At 35.3% G+C, this 14,324-nt stretch overlaps 1 protein-coding gene across 2 annotated transcripts; it reads left to right on the plus strand.

Annotated features, from left to right (window-relative positions):
• Window positions 1–5,364: 5,364 nt before the first annotated feature.
• On the plus strand, window positions 5,365–13,211 carry LOC131311158 (glycosyltransferase-like KOBITO 1). 2 transcript variants are annotated; one of them, XM_058338524.1, is made up of 11 exons: window positions 5,365–5,750; window positions 7,327–7,476; window positions 7,583–7,635; window positions 7,933–8,041; window positions 8,164–8,298; window positions 8,486–8,530; window positions 9,991–10,178; window positions 10,769–10,910; window positions 11,723–11,769; window positions 11,924–12,011; window positions 12,651–13,211. In XM_058338524.1, the coding sequence occupies exons 1-11, from the start codon at window positions 5,415–5,417 to the stop codon at window positions 12,933–12,935; spliced, it is 1,578 nt and encodes a 525-aa protein (XP_058194507.1). In that variant the 5' UTR covers window positions 5,365–5,414; the 3' UTR covers window positions 12,936–13,211. The 2 variants fall into 2 exon arrangements, with proteins under 2 accessions (XP_058194507.1, XP_058194574.1); XM_058338591.1 differs by lacking the exons at window positions 11,723–11,769; window positions 11,924–12,011; window positions 12,651–13,211 and adding an exon at window positions 11,371–11,660 and having other exon boundaries at window positions 5,366–5,750.
• The last annotated feature ends 1,113 nt before the right edge of the window (window positions 13,212–14,324 follow it).

Below are 14,324 nucleotides of genomic sequence, written 5' to 3' on the forward strand. Positions count from 1 at the left end.
TTTTAATTTTCTATATTTGAGATTTTCCGAAATTGTGATTATTATTTTTGGCTTGAGTGATATATTCAAGGCGAATCAAACAACTAACAAAATGATGAATCTGAGAAAAAATTCATTGAACAGCAAAAAGATTGCAAAATCAAACCAAGGCTTGTTAGAGAAATATCCTTCTATAATATCCTCCAGTTCAAATTAGATTACCACATGTATTATCATAGGATAAGAATGGCATAAATTCTCCTCATCAAATATGAGTGGGTGTTTTGATTCCACATGCATTAATTACACAACTCATTTTTCACTTATACCATATCTTTCTTTTTTTTGAAAAATTCTCAAATTAGCACAATGGGCTAACAATAATAAGTGTATGAATATGTATTAAATGGTATAAATTTTTTACATAAATTCATGTTTTCCTTGTCTTTTAGTGTACTTATCGTCAGTTCAATGGGCTGACAATAGCAAGACCGTTTTTCGTTTATGAATGTATGTTGCGGTTTCCTAAAAAAAAAAAATTTTGCCATGTGCTAGAAAGGGAAAATTTGTAAAGATGCACGATATCATAACCAGGATAAAGTAGATTAACTGTATTAGACCCTAGTTTCTCTCGATAATATTTGAGTATTTTTATTTACTTGCGCGGACTAGTATCTTCGTGTTAATGGAAACCTTTAAATGATATAGAATATAAGTTACATTATTTGCAAGATTCTCATAACTCATATTTTGAAAAGGTATGTTCAAGTTGAAGAAGATTGAACTAGATACATGGGCCTAATAACCTGTTTCCATTAGAAATATGTTGAAATTCAGAATTAATGCATCTTATTTGGAAAAGATTCATTCTTCAAAAACTGTATATTCACTATATATATATAGACATAGAAAAATAGTAAATCAATGCCATATTTCTGACTTAATTTCTTAACATTCTGACTCTCTCAAAAAGTGGCGGATTTTGATGGAAGTCAACCAAAAGTAATAAACTTTTTCTTTTTCCAATTAATAGGAGGGATTTCACCGTATAGGAGTAATTATTCAGGAGTCCGGGAGTATCGCCACGTGATGCTTCGGACCAGTACTTTAGAATTACGTGGAATCCATGCTCTTAGTCATCGACGTCCCTACAAAAATATATGATTGTGGAGTGGTTCAGAGCACTAGATGACAACGCTCCGGACTATTGAACAATTTCACTCTCCGAAGAGGAGGAAAAAGCTTAAATATGACTTGTAAAGAAGAAAAAGTTGCAATTCATAGCAGTAGACAGTAGTGGATTTTTTTTATTTTGGAGAAAGCGCTGGAAATGCATAGATATATGGAATAACAGTTTACAGGGGAGCATAAAACAATAAAACAGTGATAATATGTACAACAGCCACTACAAAAATGAAATGTGAAGATCCGTAGTTGATCCAGTCCAAAAAGGTATTCCCCGAGCAATTATTAATATGGTGTCTTTTTCATGGAACAATTATTTATTTCACGTACTTCAATTTATTTAGAGTTAGGTTACTAGCAAAATACTAGTGAAGTACGTTTGTTGTGCTCTTCACGGGTTGACGGTCAATCTTTCTAATACTATCATCTAATTGAGTAGCATCTTAAATGCGTCGAGAAGTGTGGATTTTTGCATTAAAAAAAGATTTCCCAATCAAAAAGCAAAATGCATGTATATGTAGATGCATGGGAGAATATGAATCAACAAGATCGATGATCATGTTTGTAGAGTGATTGAATTTAATTATTAAACAAACTAGCAGAGAACCCATGTATGAAAGTCAAAATAAATATATTATCTGTTGAACTCAATACTATAGCATTTAAACAATGCCCAAACTTTAACGAAAATAATAAATTTCTTAGTTCTAAAGGTACTTCTTTTATCATTCTTGACTTACTAAAACATAGTACGTATTTCTTTATAAAAGGACTCACTCCAGTGAAATTATACATATATGCTATAAGGGAAGTTTTAGGAAAATTTCATAATCAAACTTGCAATGAGTAATTATTGGTAGAAGCAAAGGAGATCGTAAAATCATTTTGTTTCGATTTGAATTAAGGCCTCTAAGACTCCGTTTATTTAACCGTAAAATACCTATTTTTCAATGTTTGATTGCACAAAATTGAAGGTAAAATGAACTTTCGACAAAACCTCCTGGAGTCAATTTACTGTTTCCATCCCCAACCCCTCTAGCTCTCAAAGCCAGCACTTAAAAACCTTTACGCGTGGGTCAGCGAAAAGAATCCATCTTCTATCTCTCGTTCTTTTGTCTGTAATTCTCTCTCTCTCTCTCTCTCTCTCTCTCTCTCTCTCTCTCTCTCTCTCTCTCTCTCCTAAATATATTGCTAATCCCTCTCCCTGGCATAATTGGGTTCTAGTTTTGTGTAATTGTCTTTATGTGATTAATTATGTCACAAAAATATGGTTTTCTGGAAAATATTTTCATATTACTAACCAATTAAGCATCAGGAAAAAAAGGAAAACTTTATTTGTGGCAAAATAATTTTACATGTAAATACTTTCCAACGTAAAACATTTTATTTTGAAACAAGCGAAGCCTAAATGTTCGACGAAATTCTACAACTTTTTTCTTTTTCAATAAAATAGGAGGGATTTGCGATCCATATCAATAGACAATAGTGAGAGTTGTTAATATGTTGTCTTTTTCATTTTATTTTGAAACAAACGAAGCCTAAATGTTCGATGAAATTCTACAACTTTTTTTCTTTTTCCAATAAAATAGGAGGGATTTGCAATTCATATCAGTAGACAATAGTGAGAGTTGTTAATATGTTGTCTTTTTTGCTGAACTATTATTTATTTGACATACTTCAATTTGTTTAGAGTTAGAGGATACTAGCAAATACTAAGGAAGTACGTTTGTCGTGCATATTACGGGTTGACGGTCAATATTTCTATTACTATGATCCGATTGAGTAGCATCTTAAATGCGTCGAGAAATGCGGATTTTTGCATTAATAAAAGGTTGATCATGTTTGTAGAGCGATTGAATTTACTCCGTATTAAACAGACTAGCAGAGAACCCGTGTATAATGGTCAAAATAAATATATTATCTATTGAACTAATCAATACTATAGCATTTAACCAATGCCCAAACTTTGACGAAAATAATAAGTTTCTTAGTTCTAAAGGTACTTCTTTTATCATTATTGACTTACTAAAACATACTAGTATTTTTTTTATAAAAGCCTCACTCCGGTGAACAATACTACTACAATAAAGGATAACACGCACAATTATTAGTTGTGATCATATGTCTTTAATCACGGTCCCGAAACTGATGGTCTTTCCGGGAAACATGTGAGGCGTGACTATGATGCAGTTATTTTGTGGGCAGTTGATAGATTTTAGTAGGGAGAAGGTTTATTGATATTGGTCATATGATCTAAATTTTTTAATTTTTTTTCCTTGTTAAAAAATGTGGCATGAGTAATAAAATGAAAAACCGAAATAAACCGGTCAAACTGCACCAAATCGAGCTCTTAATTTTTTATTTGGTTTGGTTTGTAAAATGTTCAAATATATATAAATAGTCGGGCTGATTTGGAAAAAAGTCTAAACATGATCAAATTGAACCGTTTACACCCCTAAATTATACATACATAAAGAGAATGGCATAAAAATAAATGCATACAAAGAAACACAATCATTGCCCAAAGGAAGAAGGAAAAAAAATCCCACTAGAAATTTTTTAAAAAATGATAATCACACAATAATTCAAACACAACATCTCATATACATATGGGCCCCCTTTCAAAAAAAAAAAAAACATATGGGCCCCACACACACTACTATGTATAGGTTCCACATGTATATGAGAGGTTAATTGTATTTGAATTATTGTGTGTGTAGCATTGTTGAAATTTTAAACCTTCCACTTAATAGATTTTTGGATTTAAGCTTCAAGCATTTTACAAAACAAATACATTTTTATAGTCTATTTCATCTTTTGTTTTATTGATTTTCCCTTTTGAGTTTTATAGATAGTTTTTTGATTTTTTTCAATATAAACTAACAAATGTGTTAACTAATAATATGTTTACAAAAATTCTCAAAGTTTTATGAATTTATGAGATAGAGCAAGATTTAAAATTTAAAATTTTTGAAAAAGACTAACGAATTGTGTAAAATAAGATAAGATTAATGTCACATGTTTTATACTTTACAACTTGAATTACAATCAAATGAATTCTTGACACTTGCCACACGCATAGTCCTCCTCACAAAAACAGTAGATTGTGTTCCGATAAGGGTTCTTAAAAAATACTCCGTAAATACTTATGTGCAATTTTCAATTTTAAAAATAATGGGCTTACTAAAGTAATTTTTTGTGCAATATGAATTTTGTTATATAAATATCGATGAGATCTTTTGAACATGGCCAAAAAAAAATCAAAAAAATATTTTCGTAAATATATTAATTTTAAATTTAAAAATTATAAATAAATAAATATTTTTTAAGAATCCTTAGAGGAATTCTGTAACACTATATAATGTAGATTTGTTTCAAGTTATGACTCGACTTGTTCTACTTAGGCCCCATTCCGGAAACCTTCTTAAACAATAAGTACTTATTTTGCCACTTCTCATTAAAAAATAAAAAGGGTCATTCCACAAAACACAAATAAAAAGTTCCTTTCATATTTTCAAACTCAAAAATAATGTAAAATGAAAAAAAAAATTCAAATTTTTTTGCACCGTATTAAAGATCTCAATGAGATCTATCAAACAAGAACCATAATGATAGGAAAATTATTTACGTAAACACATGATTTTTGAACTTGAAGTTGCCTTATACAAAAAAAAGACTGTTGCTATGATAATGGGCGCCGGCGAAGGGAAATCGTACCGGAGACAGCGCTGGGCCGTCTCTGACCACCGGACGGCCGATCCGAGCCGTCCAAAATTCTAAAAAAAAAAACCAAGGGGGCTTTCGCGGGAATCATTGGCATCCGAGGTATATAGGGTGCTTGATCAGAGCACCCATTTTTCGTGTATATATGAATCATCATATATACACGGAAAAGGGGTGCTCGGATCAAGCACCCTACACACCTCAGATGCCGTTGATTCCCACGAAAACCCCCTTGTTTTTTTGTTTTAGAATTTTTGGACGGCTCGGATCGGCCGTCCGGTGGCCGGAGACAGCCCGGCGCGGCCGCCGGTACGATTTCCCTCCCGCCGCCCATTGGTACCTATATAAATTCTACCAAAATAATTATCATCTTTCTTATTTTTCGGAACAACCCTTTTTATTCAACAAAAAATAACTTCTTTTTTTTGTTTCTGGAACACAGCCTTATTATGTATGAAAAATTCAAATTACTTGAAATCAACTCGTTTCAAAAATAAACTAGCCCTGGCTCTCGCTCTGGCTCTCCAATGGCGGGGGGTCTCTACTCTGCTTCTCTCCGCCCATCACCACTGGCCTCCGCCTCCTCCTCCTTCGCCTCAAAGCTCCTCCTCCTCCTCACACTCCTCCCTCTAACTCTCGCCGCCTTCGCTTTCGTCCTCCAATGGCGCGGCGGCGTCGACGACGATCCCGTGTCTCGTTGGTCTCCCGAGGCGTCCCACAAGTTTCCCGGGATGGACTACACCTCTCCTCCTCTGGCCACTGTCGCCCGCTCCGACTGCGTCCTCCTCCCCGATACCTCTTCCCCTTCTTTCCCGTACTATCGCGATTGGAAGTACACTTTTGAATCCGATCTCAAACCCAAGGTTTGATTTCTGCTCTGGATCTCGGGTTTCGATGTCATATGTTTGTGGGTTTTTCGAGATTTGGTTGATTTTTTTTTAGTTGTGTGATTGATCTGGTAAGTATTGGTGCTTTAGTTGAATTGCTCATTGCTTAGAATGTTAAGGAATATAATCTCACATTGCTTGGTTGTGGACTGAGTGATCACTTAATATAGTGTTGCAGACGCCTCCATCTAATACGGTGAGCTTTTCGGTTGGATATGTAAAGTTTCTACAAAGAAATTGGTAATTTGAATGTTCGATTTGATGGTTAAGGAATACAATCCCGAATTGCTTGGTTGTAGAATGAGTGATCACTTAATATAGTGTTGTAGACGTCTCCACCTAATAGCGTAAGCTGTTGGGTTGGATATATAAAGTTTCTACAAAGAAATTGATAATTTGAATGTTCTATTCGATGTTGTTCTTGTTGATGAAAGTAATGGAAACGGGGTACTAACATTTGGATCCTTTTTTTCCAAGTCTTGATATGCTAAAATTTGGACCTTGATGGTAGTAAACTTAGGGTGTTAACGATATTGTCCAGAACACATAAGCATGCTTACAACTTATGTTACATGGACTCTGATACAAGTGTCGAGGGTGTGGTTATGTGTGTGTCTTTTCATCCAATTTTCAATATCGAAGACACTCGGACGTGGCAAAACATTCTTATAGCTTTGTTGGATACATGATTGTTTGCAATGTTCCTTGGGGCATTTCATTCAAAACATAGGGGTTTTATGAATAGTTTGTGGTAATTCCGATTGTAAAATATGCTTGCTAGGTGAATATCTAACTAAACATTTGAGACACGAGCCCATAACCTTATCTGAGTGTTGAGTGTGTGACACGGGTACTTTGTATATTTATTAGAAGAGTCCATACAAATAGTTACAAGATTTAAGTATATGCAGATGCAAGACCAAGTTTCACAAAGATCCAACACCTAGCATCTCTTAAAGCATGAGATGCAGCTACACAAAACATAAGCGAATTAATAATTGAGGTCTCGGTAATCCGTTTGCCGTTAATCATTTCGTGGAAGATAATGGTTGTTCTTCTATTCCATCCGTCTCTCTTTCTTTCTTCATTCATTCTCCACCCTAATTTGATCAAACTATTACCACTAAGGATCTTTTGAGAGTGTTTGATCCCAGTTGCTCACTTGCCCATTGTTAAGGCCTATATCTTCCATGTTCATGTGTCAGTCCCCCTTTAAGAAAACTGCCAAATACTCTGCTGGGCCTTCTATTTGGAAGTACATTGTAAAACTAGATTGTCCATAAACTTCAGTTGAGCCTCGCAGAGAAGTGGGATTGTACGGTTTGTACCTACTACATCTATCTTAGTCTGTTGTTCTGTGTTTAGGTTTGGTTACATTTTAGATGAAAGTGATAATCTGGACTTCTCCCAAACATTATTCTTTTTGGTTCTACTGCAAATCATTTTGGGTTGTGGCTGTTTTGTAGAATGTGAGCACTGCATTTCTTATTCTTGTTGAAATTGTATTCACTAATCATTTTTAACCTTGGGCTTTTGCGTTGCTCAAGCACAGATTTGTGTCACGACAAGTACATCAGCAGGCTTAGAACAGATTCTACCATGGATGTTCTATCATAAAGTTATTGGTGTCACTACCTTTTTTCTCTTTGTGGAAGGGAAGGCTGCATCTCCCAGTGTATCTAAAGTCCTGGAATCTATTCCTGTGAGTTGTATACTATGTTCTTGTTTTGCCTGTCTCTTCATGTTTTAGCTTCATGGGTTGTGATTTTGGATGTGCTGATTCCACGATGAAATGTATTCTTTCTCAGGGAGTAAAAGTAGTGTACAGAACAAGAGAGCTAGAAGAGCAACAGGCTAAGAGGTTAGTCACTTTGCGATTTTGATGGTTGGATCCGTAGTTGCAGGAACCTCCTATCCGGGTGGGAATCTTAGGCTTGTGTTTTTATGCTTCTGATTTCCTTTCGATTCATGCCTGTACATTTTAATTTAGTGGCTGTTTTTTGTAGTTGTATCAGTAATTTTTCAGACAGTTTGAAAGATGTTTGAGTGTGTATTTCTATGAAACTTCCTAGGTCTTCTCTTGTTTTTGTTATTAATAGTTTTAGTCATCTGTATTTTCGTTGCCTACTTGGTCATATATTTTTTATATTGCTTTCAGCCGGATCTGGAATGAGACATGGTTGTCAAGCTTCTTTTACAAACCGTGCAATTATGAGCTTTTTGTGAAGCAATCTCTCAACATGGAGATGGCTATTGTAATGGCAAGGGTATGAATTATTCTGTTCTCTGTCAATTTTGTCTGTCATCATTATTTCTCTTGGTTGTTTAGAAGTTAGAACTATAGTTGTTTGTTTCATTAAAGGTCCCGCTTGTGTGTGATAATTTATAGGATTCTGGTGTGGACTGGATAATTCATCTCGACACCGATGAGTTAATGCACCCAGCAGGTGGTCGGGAGTATTCTTTAAGGCAATTGCTGCTTGATGTGCCTGAGAATGTGGATATGGTTGTGTTCCCGAACTATGTGAGTGAATCCATAATAAGTTTGTCTGAATTGGTTGCATTGTAAAACCTTTATTCTTTTGTTTTGTGTAAAAGGTTATGTAATTATTTCCTATTGGCAGTCTCTTCTTTCTCTTTCTATCTACTGGACAATAAGATTATGTGCGTTCGGAAGATTTAAGATTGACACCGTTACATAAATGGTGTAGGAAAGCAGTGTGGAACGAGACGACATCAAGGAGCCTTTCACCGAGGTAATCTTACTTCCTCTTGTAAGTCAGCCATTTAACCGGAAAAGCCTCTGCTTATGGCAGTGTAGTCTTCTTTGCTTGGATACGTCTAGTTGCTTGGGAATAACCCCAAACCCGAGTTGTGACTTTGGAAATGACGCAGTTTAGTCTTTGGAAATGACGCAGTTTAGTCAACGATTGATGTTTTTTAGACAGGGAGCCTACACATGGTTATCCTTATTTTTCATAGGATACTAAAACGATTGTCAATCGTCAAATGAGAACTCTTGCATTGAATCCCTTAGGATATATGAGAGCGAAGCTTTATTGTGTCTGAAAGGAGTGAATGTTGATAATGATTCTTCAAACAACTCACCATAGTGACCTTCATATAATGAGTCAAAGGATGGTATGATAGATTATTGAATAGCACATGACCAGAGAAGCATGATTAGAGCTAAAAGATAATTGATATGTTCCTGTTTCATTTGGCTTTGAAAAGAAGAATATATAGATGTGATCCAGAACCTGGATTACAGTGAACATTTGAGTTGCTTAAGAAGCATGAATCACGAGCCTATAATGTCTTTATAGATCTTATGGTAGAGATTAACGTTCAAAAATTGGGTTATATTTTGGGGCTAAGAGGATAGTCGTCACGCATTTTTACGAAATCCAAGAGTGAAGCTTTGAGTTAATTTATTCGTTGGGGTTATTTTCGCGTCATACAAATTTTTTTTTAATATCATCCTTACCTTTTATACCATGTTTTTTCATCCTAAACTATTGAGATTGTTGCAATCAAGTCCAATACCTAACGCTACATCTTGAAAGGGATGGCTTCCATCAAAGTCGAGGGTAAAATTGACAATTTACTTGGTAACTTATGAATGGAAAATCTCTCCAACCCACATTTTTATTATAAACATGTTTTGATGGTACTATAATATGTAGGAGACCAAACCTATGATTGATGGCTGATTGTGATGGGAACTACAATATGTTTTGATGGTCTTTTGTGATCTGTTTCAAACACTTCTGATTTGTTTAACTGTGTGTATGAATGTTTTGTCATGTGATTTATGGTCCCTTTGTTTTTTACTTTATCTTCTGCTATTCTTCTTTTCTTTCACCTTCTTTCTCTATTTGTTTTCTTTTTTCCCAGACTGGGGAGAAGGGGTTGAGATTTCCCTCCATAACCTATGTAGTGAAAAGTCAATTCTCCTGTCTATTCTGACATAAGCCGTCTGTTTGAGATAGAACATTGTGTATTGGATTTGGTTGCTACCATCTCAATAATTTAGGGATGAAAGAAGATGGTCTAAAAGTTTAGGGGGGTTATAGACACATTCTGAATAGTTTAAGGGATAAAAGTGAAAATAACCTTATTTGTTGCTAGGAATCAGAAATTCATGCTTTTGCCTTCACTTAAGTTTGAGGATGTTTTTTTGGATCTAATTCGTTATTTAAACATATGCTGATAGGTATCAATGTTCAAGAAGAATTATGACCATCTTCCAAAGGATACCTACTTTGGCATGTACAAAGAATCAACGCGTGGTAACCCAAACTACTTTTTGACTTACGGAAATGGGAAATCAGCTGCTCGCATTCAGGATCATCTTCGTCCTAATGGTGCACACAGATGGCACAACTATCGGAAATCCCCAAAGTATGCTAATTCTATTGTCTCATACATACCTTTTTGTTGTGTAGTTGAGTGCATGCATGAAACAAAATCCAAGTAAGATGGATGTTGTTTAAGATGAGTGTAGTGCAATGAGAGTGTTGGGATGGATGTTTCGTAAGACTTTGCAAGATAAAAATTAAATCCAAAAATCTTTGCGGATTATTAGGGGTAGCACTAATTGAAGAGAAAACATATCAAGGTAGTTTAAACATGTCTACCATAGATGGGTTGATGTGGTAGTTAGGAGTGGTATGGTTACTTTAGAGGGTAGCACAAAGCGGAGGGGTAGACGAAAATTGACTTGGGAGACGGTAGTTTGAAAGGAACACCCTAGGCAGAGGTTAATGGAGAAAACAGATTCACGTAGCCAATAAGCCAACCACCATTGATTGAGACTTAAGGCTTGTTTGGTTTGGTTAGTTGAGTGCATGCATTTTTTTATATATGCGTGTAACATGGTTATGTATTCGGTCTCTTAGTTACTGCATTTACATTTGGTTTTGGAAGTTATGTGGGAAAAAAACTAGGTTGTTTCGGAAGGCCCTAACAGTCAGTTTGTGTAATTTTTACAGTGAGATCAAGCTTGAAGAGGCTGCTGTTCTGCATTATACATACGCCAAGTTTTCAGACTTGACTTCCAGACGAGATCGATGTGGCTGCAAGCCTACAAAGGAGGATGTTAAGAGATGCTTTATGTTAGAATTTGACAGATCTGTGAGTTTTCTTGTTCCTTAGTTGTCTTTATTTGTTTTTTGTTTTTTTTATCTTTGATCCTTGTTCTATATCTGATCCTTATTCATCGTGTTATAGGGGAATGGGTACTTTAATTTTTTTTTTCCTACTATAAACATACACTTTGAGATGAAAAGATTAATCATACTGATTCTATACATCAAGGAGAAATTTATAATAACAATTTAACTTCAAACGTAGCTCCTATTATTATCTGAAAACTAACTTTCCTAGGTTCTATTTATTGAGCTCTTATAAAGCGTGGCAAGCAATTGCAAATGCTGCTACAGCCTAAAAGATACTTCGGAATACTGTGGTCATACCTGCATGTTGCGTTTTAATGATGATGATTAGGGGGAATTAACATGGAAATGAGTTCTCTTTTTCACTCAAGGATTAGGCACAATGCAAATACATAGTTTTCTTTTTTGCGTATTGGCAGGTGTGGCTATGCCCCTTTTTTATCACAGAAAAAGCAGGTGTGGCTATGCTTATCCAGTCTTATTTGACCCTGAATCATATGAAGCACTTCAACTCATATGAATTCCTTAGCGGTGTGAAAATCAACGAGTTGTTATTATCTTGTTTTTATTAAGTATATATTGATGTGTCTCAACGTCGTGTTCTATTTTTTTTCACAAATGCCAGATGAGATTGTTCTTTATGCTTTTTATGGTAAAAATATCCGCCCCTCTTATTGGTCTCTCTAGTGTCTTATAAATTCGTCTTGGGTAGCTAGGATCCTGATTCATTCTGGTCAATCTTCCAGTTTACTAAGGACTTGTCACCTGCAGGCTTTCATAATTGCTTCAACTGCGACAGAGGAGGAAATGCGAATCTGGTAAAATATAAATTGCTGAATTGACTATTCTTGTCTTGCTTTTTTCAACTAGATTCCATCATCTTGCTTTACAATTGCTTGGAAATGTTCTTGAGAATAGTTTGATATTCAATTTGTTTACACTAGAATGAATTCTCTGTCCTTTTGCTTTTAGGTACCGTGAGCACGTGGTTTGGACTGACAAAACCATAAACAATAAGCTGTTGAAGAAGGGCATTTTGACTCGCATATATGCTCCCATGGTAAGCATGATTTCGACTTGTTAAAAAATGCTCAATATAGAACAGATATCCAAGTCCTTAAAAATATACTTTTCAAAACTAATCTCTTTTCCGTCTGCGTATGAACAAAGAGACAGATTTAAGTATTGGAGCATTTTTTATTTGACATTGTCAGGGAATAGTTCCTTTCCTTTGACGTTATTTTTAACGGAACATTGTAACTTATTACAAAAAGGAGAGTAGCATCAGTTTGTAGTGCGAAGTTGCGAGTCCATTCCTATTAAGAGGAGATTTATTAAAAAATGAGGTAAGGGTCCTTGGGTTAAGTGGAGATTAAGTTTGTACCGCTAAGTTGAGAAAAAGAAACAGAAGTAGAAACAAATTCAGGTCCCATTTTGCAAATGAGCAATTTGTTTTGCATGTAGGCTGGTTATTGACCCTACAATTCGCCTAGAGTGTAGTTGTTCGGTATTTTATCTCGCCTATTGCTTCTTTCACGAAACAATTGCTGAGTGAGCTCAGCATATGTGCTGAATTTAGTACTCAATAAACTGATGTTATTTTCTTGATGTGTCCAAATATGTACTCCCTTTGTGGATGACTAGTTCCCACCCCAATTGTTCCACCTTGTATTACTTTCCCTGTTTTTTCATGTTTCAGGCCATCATGCAAGGTTTGAGGGAGTCTGGTGTTTTCCGCTCTGTTATTGAATCGGCCCCCACAACTCTCTCGAGAGACAAGTTCTTAGCTTCCATCGAGAGTTCTAACTCGTCTAGGGCTTCTGCATCTCAATCACTTCCCTCTAGAAAGATGGGTAGAAGCGAAGTGTCTCATGCAACTAATAGGAGGGTTTTAGAAAGCACAGATTCTGCGATACATGAAGTTGCTGTGTCACCATTGCCTCCCCCAGGCATGGATGATGAATTGATGTTAATTGAAGCCTAGATTTTCCTTGCTCTTTTTCTCTTTTACTTCCCCAGACCCCGCTCGTGCACTGGTTTTGCCCTTTTACTTGCCCTGATATCATTGTTGGGCCGAAGTAGGATAGGAATTCCAAGTTTTAGAAAGAAGAATAGGGAAAGTTCATCGAAAACCACAGCAGCAGAAATGAGACTTGTTAGCCTTTTATAGGCTCCCAATTTGATGTCATTGGTTATTTTTCTCTTGTTGGTTTTGTAAAGAAAAGTGTGTGGTTTAAAATTTTTTTTTTTTCCCGATAAAGGCATTATTTCATGGAACGTTTGCAATAAGGGCGGGCGTGATAACATCAGGGGCCTAGCTAAATGATGAATTACCCAAGTATAACTTCGGATAATTGTGTCAAATACGTTGCAATCCATTGTTGCACGCCTTTTTTCCCCAAACTTAATACATTTCGAAATCATATCAAACAATATTTGATTAACGTGATTTTTGGCGTGTGGTGAATGTTCTCAATGAGCTTTACTCCGTGATTTGTAGAGGTAGAAATTTATCAGCTTGAAATCAAACAAATGCGGAAATATTAGTGACACAGCAACCTGATCCAGCACGGCCACCAGGAGGAGAGAAATGCATTCAGTTTAGCACAAGAATTATTAGAACAAGTAAAACATTGGTGTACAATAAATAAAAATGCGATAGTAAAAAAATGCTCTGAGTACGAAAGATCTAATCCAATAGAATGAGACAGTGCCGGAGCCAGAATTTGGCTAAAGGGGTGACACTTTAAATTGGAAGTCCACTGGTAACTGTACCATATTTTTCATAAAATTTAAAATATGAAGGGAACGTGTACCATAAATTTCGGCTTTGTCTTGAATTTTATTTTTTCGTAAAAAGAACAAAGGCTTTTGGTTCAACTATCTCATGGTCTGTAAATATCGGTCATTGAGATCATATTTATTTATATGATCCAAGCTGTTTATCATTTCAATTACTAGTTTTTCATTGTTTGTGTGAAAAATCAACTAGTTCGAGTCCCGATAAGTACCAATCAACATCCATCAGTATGGGAACAAAATTATTTTTTGGAACCGGGTGGCATATGCGTACATTTTAATGTTTTGAGTCAAGTAAGACCTATTTTGGCAAAAATAAGTCACTTGCCTTATTTTTGTATTTATTCAAAAAATTATGAGTTTCGATCATAATTTTCTACTTTTCAATTCCTATCATCAAGATGAATCAATAATTTATAAAAATTTGATGCAAAACTAACAAATACAATTTTTTTTAAATAAAAACAAAAAAATAAACCAAGTAACTTATTTTTGTCAAAATAGGCCTAAATAACTTAAACAAGTATAACACAAATCTAGTAAAGATTTACTCCATACAAAAACCAAATCTTAT

The sequence above is a fragment of the Rhododendron vialii genome, chromosome 1a, assembly GCF_030253575.1.
Source record: "Rhododendron vialii isolate Sample 1 chromosome 1a, ASM3025357v1".
Classification (NCBI taxonomy): Eukaryota; Viridiplantae; Streptophyta; class Magnoliopsida; order Ericales; family Ericaceae; genus Rhododendron; species Rhododendron vialii.

What these genes read in the sequence shown, in the direction of transcription:
- LOC131311158 (XM_058338524.1), top strand. Translation starts at nt 5,415, where the DNA reads ATGGCGGGGGGTCTCTACTCTGCTTCTCTCCGCCCATCACCACTGGCC. An exon ending in AATCCGATCTCAAACCCAAG is followed by an intron (nt 5,751 to 7,326) that starts GTTTGATTTCTG and finishes GCTCAAGCACAG; the next exon opens with ATTTGTGTCACGACAAGTAC. An exon ending in TCAAGGAGCCTTTCACCGAG is followed by an intron (nt 8,531 to 9,990) that starts GTAATCTTACTT and finishes ATATGCTGATAG; the next exon opens with GTATCAATGTTCAAGAAGAA.